We start from the raw sequence: 18,423 nt of genomic DNA, 5'->3' as shown, positions 1-18,423 counted from the left end.
CAGAAACTGAATGAATCAAATCCTGGGAAATATCCACTGGAGTACAACTAGCCCCAAACTCCATTAGATTTTACAAAAATGTTTATAAACAATACCAGTTTTAAAGTGCATCATCAAAATATTGTTCAGCTTTTCAGTAATTTGTTTGGACTATGCTAATGTCCCATGAAATATGTCAAATATGACAGGATCATTTGTAGAACTATAGGAGTTCATTTCATTATAAATTGATACCATTTGAGCACTTCCTCCCTTTGTACATTAAATACTATATTTATCAGCTGATTGTTGATTGGATTTGATCAAACATTAACACAGATTTACCAACATGCATCTTCTGAGAACACTTGTGATTTGTTTTTAAAGAAAGAGTCTTTGATATTTATGACTATATAAGCTTATCACTGCATGTGACCTTGCACCACAAAACCAGCCCCAAGGGTCAATTTTTCAAAATTGAGATTTATACAATCTGAAAGCTGAATAAATAAGCTTTCCATTGATGTATTGTTCCATTGGCAATATTTGGCCAAGATACATCTATTTGAAAATCTGGAATCTGAGGGTGCAAAAAAATCTAAATGTTGAGAAAAATCGCCTTTAAAGTTGTCAAATGAAGTTCTTACCAATGCATATTACTAATCAAAAATTAAGTTTGGATATTTTTACAATAGGAAATCTACAAAATATTTCCATGGAACATGATTCTTAGTGTCCTAATGATTTTTGGCATAAAATAAAAATCTAATTTTGACTCATACAATGTATTTTTGGCTATTGCTACAAATATACCCCAGCGACTTAAGACTGGTTTTGTGGTCCAGGGTCACATATTACAAATTATTAGTCAAAGCCATTTAGACCTGAGCACTTCAAGACCTATGTTATATATATATATATATATATATATATATATATATATATATATATATATATAAAACAATCTCTTCTGACTTTTTTGTTGCTTTGATTGTATTCACAAAAATAAAATGAAAATAGAAAATAAGGAACTGCAACATGAAAACAAGCAATATTAAACTGTGCATCTATTGAAAATGATCAGCTGCGACTTTATTGTATCAGGCAATAACTGTCTTAAGACAGACATGGGTCTCTCAAATACTCATCGTCAGTCTTCAAATAAATGTTAAGACAAAGGACAGAGAAATAGGAGAGTGAGCAAAGCACAAAATGTTATTTTATTTACAAAGTTTTTGTCTTACAGAAAGTAAAAATGTAGCTACAACCTTGATTTGTGCCACAGGCTGCCACACTAAAATTATGGCCTGCTTGTCACACAGTTGCTATAGCAATCTTATTGGGAAATTTGGAACAAAAACTAAAGGGGGAGGAAATGTCAACAAAAACAAAAAAACAAAAAAAAACACTTTCAACAAAATATTAAAATCACAGACCCAAAACTAAATACCAGTCCCCAAAGTCCCCAGAGGTTTTGAAACAAACGGGCAGGGGATTGACAGTGGACTTGTGGAATGCTGAGTAAGCCACCGATCCAGAAGGCTTTCATTCAGCTCTTAGGCTCCATATGAACAGCTCCACCCGTCCGGTACAGTCTTGCCCCCACAGGGAGCTTAGCGCTTGGGTAAAGGGGGAGTTGTGGAGGGGTAGAAAGGTTGATGGGATAGCCAAGTTGTTGAAAAGGAAGGAAAGGGTAGGATTGGTAACGGTTGTTCACTGGCTCTTAATCGTCCTCCTCATCGTCGTCGTCATCATCTTCATCATCTGCTTCTCGTTTTCTCTTTTCACCTTTGCCTCCTTGCTCTTCTTCTGAGCGAGACGAAACAATTACTTCATAAACACACACACACCAAAGGATGCAAACCAAGTCATAAAATTTAAAAAAGTGGTCATTCCAATACAACTCACCTTCATCGTCATCGTCATCATCTTCATCATCCTCTACTTCTCCATCCTGACCAAAGTCTTCCTCCTGAAACCAACAAGCCCATGTAATTAAATCAGCTGTTCGGTGTTATTAGTTTCCATAAGCAACACATAAAACTGAACTTGTACCTCATCCTCTCCACTGCCATCCTCATCATCCTCCTCGCCTTCAACCTCATCTTCATCGTCATCATCATCTTCCTCTTCGTCAAACTCCTCCTCTCCATCTTCATCCTCCTCTTCTTCTCCTTCTGTATTTAAAGTGATATTAACGAACATTGCTAACCCCCCAAAAACTCCAGTTGTTCAAACACTGAAACATTAAAAAAAAAAAAAAGGCTGGCCACACCAACCCTCATCATCATCGTCATCGACCCCATCTCCATCAGCTTCTCCGTCAGAGTCCGACGCCTCGCGGTCATCCATATCGTAGCCATCTAGATATGTGAGGTGTGGAAGGAGCTTGAAGACGCTTTCCCGATAGTCATTCAAGTTTGTGACTTCACAATTGAAAAGGTCGAGACTCTTCAAATGGTCAAGCTTTTTCTGCCAAAGTGAACAGATCAACCACATAACTGTACAATTCCATTTTGTGTTATACTGTCATCAAAATTAAGCACAGCTAAATCATTTCATTGCACACCTGAGGGCATATCATAAGATATTTTAAATATCATCTTTTCAATCGCAGAAGTCAGTCTTGCAGGTTTGGAATGACATGAGGGTAATTTCCATTTTTGGGTGACCTGCTGCTTTAACCCTGTAAAGCCTGACATATAATAAGTAATATATATATATATATTTTTTTTTTTAATGAAACAGTTTATTATACCTTTAAAGACACTATTTTTTCTTTCTTTCTGTTGATACATCAGGCTTTTATGGCTCATTTAGTATAACAGAAGACCACGGAGCTCATACTCCAAAACACACATTTTATTTAGAGACCCAAACTGCACAGAAATATTCTATTTGGTGCAGTTGCCAATATTTATATGACCAAAAGTTAGATGAACTTCTAACAGCTTGTACTGTAAATCAATGAGATCTTTATAACAGTCTAGCAGATTAATTATAACAAAAAAAAAAAAGATATTTACATGCATTTTATATCTCCCCCAATAATGTCTTAGTATAATGATATTTAAATGCTTTGCTTTATGCTCAGTGCAATAAAATGTATAAATGTTTGCATAGTATTTAACACTCCAAATTTAACATGATATTTCTAAAACAGTATGTATGGATAATCAAGTAAACCCAAGTTGCTTCAGTCCAGTAAGTGTTCATCTAACAATATTCATAAGAGCATAACATTTCTTCTTACACTTACTTTATTTAAAAAAAATCTATAAAAATACATAATAATAATAATTTAAGATTTCAATGCACAAAATACACTGAAGACCTGAAGTGTACAACAGGTTTTTTCAGCAGTTTTTGATCACATTGATAATTAGAAATGTGCATATAAAATATTTTACAGTAGGCTTTATAGGGTTAAGCTGTAAACTACATGCAAATTTATAAGACAGGAAGTCTGTACAAACCAAGGGTTCCAATGTGCTGATGTCTTTCAGTTTGTTGCCACTTAGGTTTAGATGTGTGAGATTGGGGAGTTTTTCAGCTAAAGCATCAAGGCCACCAGAGATTCTGTTGTCACTGAGTTCCAACTGAAAATGAACAAACGCATATCAGAACACAACTTAGATAATATTGCACACTGTTAACAGAGACTAGAACACACACTGATTACCTTTTTAAGTTTTCCGAGTTTAGGGAGGTTGGAGACCGAAAGAAGACCAACATTTATCAAACTTAGAAACTCAAGATTAACAAATTCTGCTGTGAGGCCTTCAATTTTCCCTTCATTTGATCTGCAGTTGTCAAGGACAAGTTCTCGTACCTAGAAACAACCAACATAAGAGGAAAATATAAATACTATTAGAAATGTGTTAGCAATGAGGTTTAACAACAACAATACGGAATCATAAGAACAACAACTCAAACTGTTGCAGGCAGGGGAGTTGGACACGTTGGACAACATGGGCGTTACTCAATGGAGGCGACAAACTATGCTGGTTAAAAAAAAGTTTTTCAACTGAGGAAAAAAACAAGGCGGTGACCCTTTGAAATACATTTGTTTTTAAAATGTTTTGGGGCTTTTAAGTTGCCATACGCGGTCGACAAGAGTTTAGTCAAGAAACTAATCTGAAAAGCAGTGTATAATGTTTGCTAAGCGGTTCTGCTGTTGTTGTATGGCCCTGTGGCTCTGACTGTCGCAGAGTCACCAATGAGAAAACAGCAGATTACACGCCGACAGCCAGACAACATGGACATATCCTAAAGACACCACGGTCTTTTCTGACATTTTGTGTGACAAACTGCAAATGGAGGGTATTTATGAGCTTGTGTAGGATGGGAGCGATGTGTCCATGGCGTATTCCTGCTGCGAGAGACGAAGCCAGAGCGGAAATTAGTGAGACGAAAATGGAGAGTTTCTTTCTCTCTTGACAACATGGCGCCTCCTCAGAGAGACTAACTTACATGGACAGAAAAACTCTACACATTAACCAAAGCTCAACGCTGCGTTTGAAAACCTGACTCTATGCTGTTATTCATGGCACAGGATAATATTTTACGCGACGTTTACTAGATCTTAAAACTGAACTTAAACATTTCCGCCGGATTGATCAACCAAACTAGCACATGTATCGTTAGCTTCTATTTACTTCGTCTCTCCTTCCGTCTTAGCACACGTTATGTTACACATTATGTCTTAAAAACGTTGGGAAATCATCAGAGCGAGTGTTTATTGAGTATAAGCGTTAGTTTAATCGGTAGTGGGGAGTAATGGCGGGAATCAGCGCCTCACAGCAGCGAGTAACAATAATTCAACACGATCTTATTAACGAATAACGTTACATGTGATAAATACTATATGTTTAAGATGACTTTTGAGCATCTCTTCGCAAATTGGCAAACTTTTATTTATTTATTTTAAATCTCAGTTTATTTATATAACCGGAAAGCCTCCGTGCCCTTTAGAATACAATTAATAATTCGAGTGTATGTTCGTCAAATTATATATTTACTCTATTTTTGAACGGGTGGTCTTATTATTACTATACCAGAACATCCTAGCAAAGGAGGATCTGTGTTTTATAGTGATGGAGACCAAAATGTGACCGTATTTAAGAAAATGTGTTAGTGTATGGCTATCTTCAGAGTATAGCTGGTTTATTACTTTAAGTGCCTGTAATAAAGGGCGCCTCATGTTAGCAACAAACATGGCCACCACAGTGAAATAAACCATCCATATCTATCACGCCGATGTTAAAATAAGCGAATATTGAGCATAAACGCGAGCCAGATCACGAACACACACACATCCAGCATGGGGGGCTTAAAATGCTGCAATAATGGCTTAAGCTTTCCAAACTAACTACTCAGTCTGGATCATTTCATATCAAAACAGACGAATGAACATAATGCTGTGAATATAAACGCAGCACTTTCTCGTCTAACTCTGTACCAGGGGTATTACACCCATGTGCTTAACATTAAACTACACACAGGTCAGTGGAAGTAGAAAGTAGCACAGCTAGCATGGCTGGGCAACAAAACTAAAGGTTTGGCTCAAAATTACGTTACTCACATCAGATGGTGTCCTGTTCCTCAGCTCCAAATGAATCCTCTTTTTCATGTCCATATCGCCCCTCAAAGTTGGACTCTTCCCTCTTGGGTTCTGGAGGAATTTCTGTTCAGCTCAAAAGGTAGAAAGATGCCTTAATGGAGGGAGAATATGGGACTGTATAATGATCTGAGCCCAGCGCCAAGTTACTCTGGGAGAGCAGAAACCATGGAGGGAAACGGCACTGAAACAAATATATACTCAATAGCGCCATCTCTGGCCAACGACGCCCTCTGCAGTCACACAAGCACCAGATCAAACAGTGCTGCATTACAGTAGGCTATGAGACACCAAAAGTTTGTCTCAATGTTGTAATTCAAGTCAAATTTGTTGGAAATGTGCCATATATGTTTAATTCTATGTACCTTATTGTTTACATAATAAATAATGTATATTATATTTTTTAAAATGCATGCATCATCTAGGGAACACAGGACCCTGTTTTTATCTGTGTTGGACAAAATGACCTCGTCATTATTTGATGGTGTATCTGCAATAAAACGCGTTAACCTCAACATCATTGCATTTTCTTTGTTACATCAAGTTACACGTTATTCTAGCTTAGCCAGCCTACATGTGATTAATGCAAATAATATGTTTAAAAATAGACAGCAAGATATTCCTTAAACTATAAATGTTTCACAAAAGAAATAATTGCATATTCAGCTTTTTTCATATTGCCAAATGGAGTGTTATCTTCCCATCCACTATATTATTATCTAAAATATATATAGATGTGATGTCTTATTTTAATAAGACATTTCCCTATATGACTTTTTTATAGGTTATACATGAATTTATTTTATTAGGTTGATGCTTAATCTGTGTCTGGGAATCAAACCACTTTATACAGATTAAACCCACTATTAAATGATTCTAAATGAACAACATTTCTCTCTTTGAAACTAGTTTCATGTTCTTGCTATTCAGAGAGACAACAAACTCTTATAACATGCCACAAAACATTTTTTTTTAATGAGGGGTTTCTATAATTTATACTATTTAAATTATACATACAGTATATATTGCAAAAAATAAAAATATATTTGTTTTATATATTGTTTCTATTTGTTTAACCTGTGTTAATGTTATAAACATTGTGTGCTGTTCAACAAGTTCACTTGCTGTGTAGGAACTTGCCAGAAGAGGGCATCATTTTGTTTCTTGTTTCTGCATTGTCAGGTCTCTCTCATCCTGCAATCTTAGAGACAAAATTTATATGGAACTAAGGGGTAATAACTTATAACGGTTACAAAAGTATATGCAAAGGAAAGTCACATTACGTTAAACACAAACTAGCAATGAGAGCTATAAGCATCTTGAGACAGCGAGAACCAAAGGGGCCACACAGAGTCAACTGCAACTCTAAATGTCTTAAACTTTACATTTCTTAAATATTTCAAGAGAAACCATTTAGAAAATATTCACTCCATTTGCTAGACATGAACAAACTGACAAAGATGAACAGAGGTCAAAGCTCACCTAAGACACTCAAATTTCCCAGATTTGTTGGTAAATAACACAAAAGTACATCAAATTTGCACCTTTGAGAACCCCTTACCTGGTTTAACCAGCACTGTATGCCAACATGGTAGGAGATTTGTAACTGTGAAGTCATCTTATTTCTATCGTAGTCCAGTGACTGCACAGTTGCGTTCTGGCCAAAGATGAGGCTGATTGTACACGATGCATATTCTCTCATGATATTCCATGTGCTCCAGGATGACAACAACTCAAAATAAGCTGCAAAACATTTTTTTTTTTAACAGGGTAGAGTCAAACACCTTCCATGGCCTCTCTGACTATACTGACATCTTTGAACATGTACCTCATCCTACAAGGAACTGGAGGCTTGTCTTCATGAAGAATAATGCAATATCCCACACATGCTTCAACTGTTCTGTAGGCATCTCGAAATTAAAATACTGTTCAGTGTTGCTGTTATTTTGTTACAATGGTGGAGGTTAACCAAATTATAACAGTAGGAGAGAAGAAAACTAGGGGATAATAATCTGTCGTGAAAAGTGTAACAAATTTATAAATAAATGTTAAATTATTTTAATAGGATAAATTTTGAATGTCTGTGGTGATATTTAATTCATTGACCTCAGAGCTGTTCAAGGCTGTTGATGCACAGTATCTACTTAATGGTGGGAGAGCAGACCTCAATATGTTGTGATATGATTGTGAACGCCCAGAAAGTGAGCAGCAGAGATAAAATGGTTATGTATGAGTGGCCAGAGAGGGCAGGCACTTTGCAGCCCTTTTGAGTATTCAAATAACATGGAAATACCGAATGCAGAAACACCTTTAATGTCAGCATCATTTTTTTCTTTTTATCACTTTGAAAAGGGATAGTTTATTGTGGATGGGAAGTTTTTAACTGTGGTGTCTTCAAACTACAAAGAGTCCAACAAGGATTCATTAATATGTGAATAGACCATATGGGTACCATTTATTTTATTTTTAAATAAAATATATTTATTTTATTATACTGTACCATGATACCATTCTTTGCCTTGACCAATAGCAGATTTAAATCTAATGTTAATCTCTGTTAGTATTAGTATTATTATTTTTTTAATAATGATTTAGCTCCATGTTTGTCTATGGCCCTTGACCATATTAGGAATAGCGGTCATCTCTCATGACGACAGACAAACAGTCACATAAATGCAGAGCCATGACCTCCTTTTTTTACTTTCTTCTGTGAGTATTGTGCCAAGTTCTCCACCTTTGCAAATAAGATAAGAGCACAACTGCAAGAACTCTCCCAGCACTACGGTAATGTTTAACCAGATAATTATTCTCTTAGCAGCAGGAAAAAAAAAGGGGCAACATTTTTTCAGCCTTGTCATTTCAATAATTCATATTCATGTGACAGGACAACAAAATGGAAGAGACATTAGAGAAAGAGATCCCGCCATCTGAAGTAAAAGATTCTAATGAAGGTATGACTTTTGATTTAAAACTTTATAATGAATCACTTTTAAAAGAGCACGCTTTCTTGATTTTTTTCCCCCCATTATGAATTTGTTTGTCCATTAGTGACAGTAGATAGAAAAAAAATATAAAAATTTTTTGATGAAAAGTTTTGGATGAAACATTTTATCAGATGATAAACAGAAAACAGAAAAATGAGTAGTTCTTTAATTTGGTCTGCATTTTTAAAAATGACATTTATGTAAATTTTGTTACATTTTATTATCAGCGATTAGATATTTGAAAGATCTTGCAACAATGCTGAAGTTGGAATCCAGCTAACAGGGAACATTCTCAGAAGTTTGTTTATCGCTGTGGCAAGGTTCTCACAAAATGATGAGAACATTGGCACAATATCAGTAACATTGGCACAAACACGTTAAGAATACAGTACTCATGGAATGTTTTTTTCTAAAACGCTTTTAGTTGGACACTCGACTAATGTTTTTAAATGTTAATACTTAAGAACATTAAAAATGAACAAACCCATTATGTTTGCAAAATAATAAAATGGAATATTCCCTAAAAAACAAAAAAACTTAAAGATTAAAAAACCCAGGCATTTTGTTTGTTCAGAGAACCTCAATAAATAATGATTTTAGAACATAATGAGAACATTAGCAAAATGTTCTTAGAATATATTTTTGTTTGCTGGCAACAACCATAACTGACGTGATTCTTATCTGTACCAATGTATCTACATTTCTTCTGAAACATGCAATGAGGGACTTTACATACACTCATGAATTCTGGTTGGTTTTACCTTAGCTCATGTTACAAAATAAACTGCAATACCTGCAGCAGGCAAAGCGGCAAAGGAGTGAGTGATTTGTTTGTTTGGTAGGTGGAATTCGGCTGCGATTGAGAGACAGAGACCTGTTGAAGAAACGAAAGGCTGAGGCAGAGGAAAAGGCAATCAACCAGTGGGTTTATGGGTAAAGCTAGTGTTGAATTTGGCCAATAAAAAGCACTGGAAAAGGCCTAGAGCACTTATTTATTTTTCAATTCATATGACATTGTGATATTATGATGTAAATGCACACATTTGGATTAGTCATTCAAATAATGTCTCTTATTTTTGAATGCAGGGGACAAAGCCTTAAAAGAGTGAAAAATAAGACCAGTGGTACCCCAGGAAGGAAAGGTCGACCAAGGAAAGAACTGCCTGTAGTTATTCCAGAAGATCTCGGCCTGGCTCAGGAAACAGATCCTTCTCCTGTCACACTTCCTATCACAGAACCTGTATTACTCACAATAGCAGATACAGTGCCTTTAGTACCAGATGAGCCACAAACAGAGCTGATGCCTGTGGAAACATTTAGTGAAAAACCTCTGGAGGAGTTTCTGATCGAGGATCTAGGGCCTGATGAGGAGGAAGACATGCCTCAAAAAAGCCTTATCATTGATACAGGTATTTGCAGAAATGTCCATTTTGTTTTCAACAGGGGTCTTCATTAATTAATGGGTGGTTCATTAAAAAATTAAGCATTTTATTTATTTGTAAGAACAAATGAATAATGTCCATTGATTTTAGGTGATGACGAGCAGCCATGTGCTGACCTGAACAGTCAAGTCTCAATGCCAGCATATCCTCCAGCATCTGCTGCTTCTCAACCAGAGAGTCTATCTGAGAATTTAATCATCTGAGTGTCTCCTTTCTACAGAAAAATGAATTTGATCTAATTTACAATTCCAAAGGATTTCTAAACCCAAAACAAGAACAAATGTATATTTATTAAAAATGTTCATGTCTCCATGTATATATATGCCACTTATCAGTACTCTGTCAAATAAAAACCATTCTAGACATATTGTTAATAAAATAAAAACCTGAAATTGTTACAATATAGTACTTTTGTGTTCTTTTAAAGCAACAAGGACTAAGCCTGTATTATGACTAATCTTCTAGTTTGTACAACTGACTATTTTAAAATAAATTTGTTTTATATTTTGTCTTTGTCTACAGTCATCTCGTCACTGAATTCTAAAACATCATGCTCCTATGGGAATAAATTAGATTTTTTTTGCTAAAGGTGCAACTAGCGGTTGAAATGGGTACTGCCAGATTTAGGACAGGAACCAGTGCAATTATCAATGTAAGGAAACAAGCCTTTACACGCTGCGGTGCTGGGTAATTACTTACAAATTGTAGTCAGTTACTGATTACATGATGAAAACTGTAGCTGGTAATGGAATCTAGGTTACTCATTTTAGGCCTAATGTATTGACAACTTTTTAGATTACTTTATCTAACTTTAGTTTAAACTAACATCAAACATACCATATTCATATAAAAAAACAAAGAGAAAGAAAAGAGATTTAATTTGTTTTATTAACATCATGAAATTTATTAAACATTACATTACACCAGTGTTTCACTGGTGTAAAATATCAAAATTGAAAATAAAACTATACACTATGACCATTAACCAATACCAGAGAACTTTAAAGGTGAATCCCATTGTTAAATTATTTAGATATTAACTAAACTATTTTATTTTAAGGAGTTTGACTTACAAAAACATTTGGGAATCACTGCATCAATAAATTATGAAAAATTTGCTGCCATTGTGTGAATAATAATGCAATCATATAATCCATAAAAAAGTAACTGCAAACTCATTGTATTTTAAAATATAATATACTCTACTTAAAAGTACTTATTTGGAATATGATTACATGTAAATCAGTTACTACCCAGCAGTTGATTTATCTGCATTTTAATATCTCTCTCGTCATAAAGGTTTTAGATCAGGTCAGGTAGAATCTGGAAACTCTGACAGAGTTGTGCTGGCTTCCATCGCTGCAATATGCTGTGTTTTCTGCCAACTGGCCACCCAGGGTGTCAAAATAATACTAGTTAATCTGGCAGTGGGTGAAAGTCCCACAGACCGAAACAAAACCAGACTTTCTGACACAGAAGAGTCATTTCAAAGTATACAATAAATGGCTGCAGCATTGTTTTGTGGAGGAACATGTATGTGAGCTCAGCATCTTTCCTAAATACAGTATCTGCAAACATATCACGGTATTTTATGCTTTATTAATGTCAAAAAATACATACAACACTTTTAATAAACCCAGCACTTCACTGAAAACATTTAACAAATTAAAATGTAATAAATAATCATATACAAACTGTGAGATTAAACAAAAAAAAACATTATTGTTGGAACTATGAAATTCTAGCAATACAGTTGCTTGCTAAGGATACTATGTTAACATTTAAATCTTTGCTGTGAACCATAAAAAATATCTTAATGTGCTTTGTATTGAAGGTTATAAAATGATCTTTTTTAAAATAGTAAATTAGTTGAGGATACTGAATCAGTCTGGCTTGAGACAATATTTGTAATTTCCTGTTGCTATTAGTGCACACAAACAACAGACTAAATTTAGTTAATCATTAATCAATAACACAAACTGAAAGATAATTCACCCAAAAATGAAAATGACGTCACTAACTTTTTCTTCTGTGGAACACAAAAGCCCATATTTTGAAGAATGATGGTACCAAACAATTTTGGTGACCCCTGACTTCCATTTTATGGAGATAGAGAAAAATATTTTAAGGACATTTCTCAAAGAAAAAACACCTTTTATGTTTCACATAAAAATCAAGTCTTACAGGTTTTAGAAAGATATGAGGGCAAGTAAATGTTTACAGAATTTAAATTTTTCGGTGAACTCTCTTAGTATTTATTCTTGAAAATGCGGGAATTTGACAGAAATCTCAGATAACATTTGTGAGTTAACTCTGCATAGGTTTGACTCTTACAACCTCAGCAAAACCATCTCCAAACCAGCAGGTGATGTCAGCTGTATCCAGGGTGAAGAAGAACAGGCGGTCCTGACAATGTGTGCGACGATATACTGATCTAGGGTCAGCTGACAGAATGCCTTTGATGGCTGCTACTGCTTCTTCTGGTCCTTTCAAGAACTGGAACTTTGGTCTTGTGCTGTCTATGAATCAAAAATCAATTAGAAATATTACAACTGCCTTCATTAGAAAAAAACCCTTAGGCATCAGAAAGATCTAATACCTGTATGGTCGCAGGGAACAAACTCTTTGAGCTCTTTCTCAGCACTCGCAGTAAACCGCACGTCTAGGTTACAGACAGGAGGTGCCCTGACCCAGGCAGCGATAGTACTGTAGTCCTCACATCCAAATTTAAGACTGCATGAACTTAAACGGTTGGTTGACAATGAAGTGCATTCAGGAGAATCTGTCCATTTGTCTTCTGGACTTTCAGTGAAAAGCTGCTGTTGTTTGACATAGTTTTTAACCTCTGCTAACACATCAGTCACATCACTGGATCCAGACCTTTCTGACTGAGAGAAATCTGAAGGTCCAGCTGGACAAACTCTGAGCTCTGAGGATGGTTCAGATGATGTCCCGGAGATGTTTGGTTCTTCGTCTAGATCCATCACTTGGGGCATCTGAGAGTCTGTGAATGGTGATGTTTGTCTATATTCACTGTTGGTATCATCTCTTCTTGTTTTTGGAGAATCGTAGTCTGGGATATATGGCTTGATGTCTAGCACAGGTGTTCCAGCAATAATATCAATGCCTGACAAGTGAAGTGTATCCCCTTGAAAATCAAATGATCAAGTATTACTATTGCTATATCCAGCATGTTAAAGGGTCTTGCAAATTATAGGTTCCCTCAAAATTATTTAATGATCTTATGACGGTAAAGAACACTTTTTCATATGCTAAACTATCATACTGACTATGACAAACTTGATGTTACAATAGTTGTGCTGTTAAACTGTTTGAGATTGAGGCAAGTAAATTAAAAGGATAGTTCACCCAAAAATGAAAATTCTGCCATTAATTACTCACTATAATTACTTAATTACTCACCCTCATGTCGTTTCAAACCTGCAAGACCTTCGTTCATCTTCAGAACAAATTAAGATATCTTTGATGCATTCCAAGAGCTCTCTGACCCTTTCATAGACAGGAAGGATCCTTACATGATCAATGCTCAGAAACGTAGCAAGGAGAACGTTAAAATAATCCATGTGACATCAGTGGTTCAACCCTAATTTTACGAAGCTACGAGAACACTTTTTGTGTGCAAAGAAAACAAAAATAACAACTTTATTCAACAATTTGTCTCCTCCGCATCACCCTATAGTGCCATAGAGTATCACATACGTAAACTACGTATGCTGTTCTGTGTCAGCAGCAACGTCCGCTTTGATCTGAACGTAAACAACGTATCCACGTACATACATTGCATATATTATTTATGTATGTGATACTCTCGATTATTTTCGATCTCCTTGCTACGTTTCTGAGCCTTGATTGTGTTAGGATCCTTGCTGCCGGGGAGAGTCAGAGAGTTCTTGGAATGCATCAAAAATATCTTAATTTGTGTTCCGAAGATGAAGGAAAGTCTTATGGGTTTGGAACGACATGAGAGTGAGTAATTAATGACAGGATTTTCATTTTTGGATGAACTATCCCTTTAAAGCTAACAGTTAATAATAAACAAAAAATAATAAAGACAATCAATAATAATAATAAAAAAAAAAAACATAAAAAAAAAGCTAAAAGCACATAGCAAAATATAAATTACTTAAAATGTAATATAAAATTGCTTACAAAATTACTATAATAATAAAGGCTAATTCACAATATTAATAAATACAACAATAATCTAAGTGTTGTTATATATTATTATTATACAAACAACACATAATAATCATCTAATAGAGCAGTGGTTCTCAAAAAAAAACCTTTTTGACTCTGAGGCCCCCCACTGTCCACAACAATATTCAACGATCCCATGACTTTTCCAGCTGTTGGTGATTTACTACATAAAGACAACATTTTTACTATTTTTACTCTATTTACACATGATAAAATAATTTAGAGCTAAGCATAACTGAAATGTGTAATCAATATAAAAACTTCATTGAGTTGAGATTATTATAATTTTTATTTTTTTATTTTTAACTCGTATGACTTTTCCAGTTCTAGAAGACCACACTTATAAAATTAGGCTACTTTGCCTCATATATTCAGGTTTGTCAACACACTGGGAACCCTGATTCTTCAAATAAATAATTAAAATAATATCTATATTTTTAGTTGTTTTGATTTATTTTTATTTTTTTTAAAGGGGTCATCGGATGCAAAATTCACTTTTTAAGTTGTTTGAACATAAATGTCTGTTGGAAGTGTTGTACACATCCATCCTATAATAATAAAAATCCACCCAGTGGTTTTTTTTAAATCCCTATTTCTCAAATCAGGCTGTTCTGAGATTCCTGTCAGAATGAAGTAGTTCTGTACAGGCCCCTCCCACGATAGTTGATTGACACTAGCGTCTTACCTTAAACCCGCCCTGACTGAGCTGAGAGCTGTCCGCCATTGTGTCAGCTCCGTTGCAGGGGAAGACAAGATGTCTCCGATTAAGCGATTGAATTGTTTAGTTGTTGGATGCAATAATGAATATAGCAGTCATCATTTACTCCTGACATCTGAGCCGCTGAAGTCGCAGAGGATTAAAATTACTTTCACTTTGAGTGAATGCACCGATCCCCGGTCTACATAAATGCGTCTGTTCGCCCGAATCATTCATGATCCAGCTTTATCTACAGAAGAAGTGAGTATAAGGGTTTTTTATGAATCTTTGCAAATCGCCTTTCCTAATAATGTGCTAGTTAGCCAGTTTCGCAGCTGAAGTTTAGTATGCTCCATAGATATATATACCTAGATGCCTCATTATGGACTGTTTTTATGGGCCACGATACATAAGCCATCCGCCATTTTTAGAACGGTCTGCGCATTGACTGTGTGTATCTACAACAGCAAGTTATACGCTTGTATATCTTTGAATATTCATTGATTATTATGGTGAATGCGAGATGGCTGACGCGTCAACGTATCTGGAGCGGTCGAATATGGTATCTACACATATCTATGGTCTGCTTGTCACACCATGGATGAGAGGGGCGGAGTCAGCAGAGCTCCCTAAGATTTAAAGAAACATGGACTAGATCAGAGTGCTGAAAACAGAGCTGATTTTGACAAGTTTAAAAAGGTGTTTTTTACACTACCATTGAGAATTTTTAACCAAAGTATGTTATAGACTTTTCATTAAGACCCTAAAGAATCAAATCAACTTGTATAAAATGGGCATCCGATGGCCCCTCAGAAGTTTTCTGAAACCCGCTAGTGGGTCCCGGCCTCTTGGTTGAGAGCCGCTGTCCCAGAGGTCACTCAAGTCTTGTAAACATGTGGTACCTGTGATTCTTTCCAGCTTAGCCAAGGTCAGTCCCAAAGCATTAGGCCTGTGGGGGCTGCGGGTGGAGTATACCCCCACCCTCTTGCCATTCAGACGGGGTGGCTTTACTTTGGCTTTGTAGCTCATTTGCCCATTCTTATGGAAGAGGAAAACAATCCTGAGAACATGAAAGAAAGAGAGTTCACTTCACACAAATGTATACGGAACTTTCAATTGTCATTAATTAGGCCTGCTCACTTGTCAGACCGGTCTAGAAACCCATTCTTATTTGATTTGCCATAATCTACAGTCCCAAATGCTAAATGGCTATTTAATATATTTTTATAAATTATTTCAATTAAATAAGTCTCTCTATTGTCTTAACTGTCTGACGTTTACCAGGACTTGTGAACATTGTGCTTTTCTACTAGGGTTGCAATTGTACAGGAGTTTCATGGTATGGCAACTAAGAAAATATCATGGTTTGAAGGTATACATGAACATATTTCTAAAAACTATGCACATAAAAGTTACAATGACTTTTGACAATGTTTTTTGACTGAACATTATAAATGCAACTTAAAACCATTTTTTTTAATTATAGTATGTGTAAGAATATGTAAGTTTCCCATTTAAAAAAAAATCTGTGTATCTTCCACTTGGGAGTAAAAAAACAAGAGCAAAAAAGGTAGGCTACATAACCTTCAAAAATGAGATCTCTGCGGTCACATTTTCAGTCGGGAATTTTGCAAGGAGAAAGTTTTTCCAATGCAGATTTCAAAACGGGTTCAAGTTGGTCATGTGGCTTCTCCACAGTGACCAACAGGAAGCTGCTTGGTTTAATAGTGACTTCTGTTTGAACTGTGTTTTACACATTGTTGACTTATTGACAATGGATCAAAATTTTGCAAATGTGACTGTGTCTGTAACTGTAATTTGCTTTTAAACAACCTAAATAGGAGAGGAAAAAGTGCAGGCCCTTTTATACATATATATATATAGGACTTATTATTTTATTCCTGAGGCCAGATGATCATATCAGCATGTATTTCTTGAGTTCTGTATGTGGTTAAAGTTGACAAATCTTACAGGAAGTCAAGGAGGAAAGGAGATGTGCACACACAAATGAGTTTCTTCATCCATTTGCTACATACCAAATATGAGAGTATTGTTCCAGGCCAACTAAAGAATGCTCAGGGTTATTGAAGACTGAGGGTTCAATCTTTAAGCTGGCCCGAGAAGAACTGCATATGGTGGGTTGTCGTGGAGTGCCATTTTTGACTGCGAAACATGAGCTGATGTATCCAATCGGTACCGTCTGAATGCGTCCTGAGACCGTAAAGACAGACAAATACAGTTTATTTCACATGAAAACTAAGCTGTGACCAAGGGGTCCTAGTTAGACTAGTTAACATGGCAACGACTAGATCCAAAGAGGGGCTCTTTCTTCACTGACAGCCATTTTAGTTTATACAAAGTTTTCTCAAATGATGACAAGGTACACAACATTTATAGCAACCTAAATATGGTCTACTAAAGTAGACTTCAGAATCAAAAGTGGGTCAATATAGGTATTAAATGTATTTTACCTTGCTCTAATAATTGATTGATTTCACAAGGGCTTTTGATCAGTGATTGTAATCTGTCTTCATGTTTACAGTCTGTCAGCATGGACTGAAGCGATGACATCTGCTTCTTATGTGCTCGTACGGCTCCATCCATCTGCTGTCTGTGTTTGATCAACAAACCAATCAATGAATGGAGGAAACTTCTTTTCAGGATAATCATATTCCGCAATCATTATGATTTAAAAACCTACCTGAGATTTTTTATCTCTCTTCTCATTACTGACGCCTGCTGTGTGAGTTTTCTGACTTGTTCAGCACAACCACATACTGGAGGCGACATTTTAGTGGTAGCTGAAAACCTTATATACTTTCGAGAATATTTGATGCTATGGTAAAATGGTTTGTTTGTTCCATCAGCTGCAGTACGAGCAAGTGTTTTGCTTTTGGGAGGAAACCCGTTGGACGACCAACTACTTTCACAGAATAACACTTCTTCTGTATGTTACTGGAAAATAGAGCACCATAATGACATACTGTCACCTACTGTTCACTGTGCAAACAACACGGGCCATTTTATATACGTATATTTAAAAAAAAAATCTTTAGTATTTTTTTTTTTTTAATTTCACACACATTTCTTTAAAAAAAAAAAAATAATGGTCGAGCAATTTTAATATTGACAATTTAAATAATGTAAATTTAAGTCAATTTAAATAAGGATTAAGTTCTGCATTGTAAGGTGCAAGGAAAATATTTTAGTACTGCACACTTTTTAAATATATAATTCACTGTTGTTATATTAGAACATCAATGTTAGCTCTACTAAAATAAACCTGCACATGTTTGCTTGTTTTATCACTCTCTGAGACCACATTTACATAATATGTCCTATTGTTCAGCCTTGCAATGCTAATTGGATGATTTTGTAAAAAGGCCTGTTCACCTGGTCATGAACTCACATTATCTGCGAACATGCCTTGAAGTACATCTTGTTTTACTGGACTGGATAAATCAATATTCAACTAAGTATATA

General features: G+C 35.5%; 3 protein-coding genes across 27 annotated transcripts; 1 reads left to right on the top strand and 2 right to left on the bottom strand.

Moving 5' to 3' along the window:
* Positions 1-1,180: 1,180 nt before the first annotated feature.
* Positions 1,181-7,440, bottom strand: LOC306874272 (acidic leucine-rich nuclear phosphoprotein 32 family member D-like). Of its 22 annotated transcripts, none has more exons than XM_079424201.1 (9): positions 7,161-7,437; positions 6,740-6,800; positions 5,564-5,783; positions 3,662-3,811; positions 3,456-3,578; positions 2,259-2,451; positions 2,035-2,156; positions 1,888-1,951; positions 1,181-1,788 (listed from the first exon to the last, which is right to left on the bottom strand). In XM_079424201.1, exons 3-9 carry the CDS (start codon positions 5,615-5,617, stop codon positions 1,703-1,705), a joined length of 792 nt encoding a protein of 263 aa, XP_079280327.1. In that variant the 5' UTR covers positions 5,618-5,783; positions 6,740-6,800; positions 7,161-7,437; the 3' UTR covers positions 1,181-1,702. The 22 variants fall into 22 exon arrangements, with proteins under 22 accessions (XP_079280327.1, XP_079280319.1, XP_079280312.1 ...); XM_079424193.1 differs by having other exon boundaries at positions 1,181-1,785; positions 5,564-5,665; positions 6,677-6,800; positions 7,161-7,435; XM_079424186.1 differs by having other exon boundaries at positions 5,564-5,665; positions 6,677-6,800; positions 7,161-7,309.
* A 401-nt stretch (positions 7,441-7,841) lies between these two features.
* On the top strand, positions 7,842-10,536 carry LOC306874276 (uncharacterized protein). 4 transcript variants are annotated; one of them, XM_079424214.1, is made up of 5 exons: positions 7,842-8,383; positions 8,484-8,550; positions 9,426-9,504; positions 9,670-9,992; positions 10,116-10,536. In XM_079424214.1, exons 2-5 carry the CDS (start codon positions 8,493-8,495, stop codon positions 10,226-10,228), a joined length of 573 nt encoding a protein of 190 aa, XP_079280340.1. In that variant the 5' UTR covers positions 7,842-8,383; positions 8,484-8,492; the 3' UTR covers positions 10,229-10,536. The 4 variants fall into 4 exon arrangements, with proteins under 4 accessions (XP_079280340.1, XP_079280339.1, XP_079280342.1 ...); XM_079424213.1 differs by having other exon boundaries at positions 8,218-8,383; positions 9,426-9,516; XM_079424216.1 differs by having other exon boundaries at positions 8,255-8,383; positions 8,484-9,333.
* Positions 10,537-10,890: 354 nt separating this feature from the next.
* Positions 10,891-17,888, bottom strand: LOC306874269 (tRNA (adenine(37)-N6)-methyltransferase-like). The gene is made up of 6 exons (XM_079424179.1): positions 17,642-17,888; positions 17,412-17,551; positions 16,977-17,151; positions 15,843-16,000; positions 12,625-13,173; positions 10,891-12,544 (listed from the first exon to the last, which is right to left on the bottom strand). The coding sequence occupies exons 1-6, from the start codon at positions 17,728-17,730 to the stop codon at positions 12,333-12,335; spliced, it is 1,323 nt and encodes a 440-aa protein (XP_079280305.1). The 5' UTR covers positions 17,731-17,888; the 3' UTR covers positions 10,891-12,332.
* Between the last annotated feature and the right edge of the window lie 535 nt (positions 17,889-18,423).

Source organism: Barbus barbus, assembly GCF_936440315.1.
Source record: "Barbus barbus genome assembly, chromosome: 8".
In the NCBI taxonomy this organism is placed as follows: domain Eukaryota; kingdom Metazoa; phylum Chordata; class Actinopteri; order Cypriniformes; family Cyprinidae; genus Barbus; species Barbus barbus.
The sequence above is the reverse complement of the archived record's forward strand: the minus strand, read 5'-3'. Positions and strand labels throughout refer to the sequence as shown.

Coding starts and splice junctions, on each gene's coding strand:
- LOC306874272 (XM_079424183.1), bottom strand. CDS start 7,301: ATGAGAGAATATGCATCGTGTACAATCAGCCTCATCTTTGGCCAGAAC. Junction 5,666..7,160: donor TACAGTGCTGGTTAAACCAG/GTAAGGGGTTCT, acceptor TGAGCTGAACAG/AAATTCCTCCAGAACCCAAG. Junction 2,157..2,258: donor CGATGACGATGATGATGAGG/GTTGGTGTGGCC, acceptor CTTTAAATACAG/AAGGAGAAGAAGAGGAGGAT.
- LOC306874276 (XM_079424213.1), top strand. CDS start 8,493: ATGGAAGAGACATTAGAGAAAGAGATCCCGCCATCTGAAGTAAAAGAT. Junction 8,551..9,425: donor AGTAAAAGATTCTAATGAAG/GTATGACTTTTG, acceptor TTTGTTTGGTAG/GTGGAATTCGGCTGCGATTG. Junction 9,993..10,115: donor AAGCCTTATCATTGATACAG/GTATTTGCAGAA, acceptor CATTGATTTTAG/GTGATGACGAGCAGCCATGT.
- LOC306874269 (XM_079424179.1), bottom strand. CDS start 17,730: ATGTCGCCTCCAGTATGTGGTTGTGCTGAACAAGTCAGAAAACTCACA. Junction 13,174..15,842: donor TAAGCTGGAAAGAATCACAG/GTACCACATGTT, acceptor TTGATTTTCAAG/GGGATACACTTCACTTGTCA. Junction 12,545..12,624: donor TGTTCCCTGCGACCATACAG/GTATTAGATCTT, acceptor TTTGATTCATAG/ACAGCACAAGACCAAAGTTC.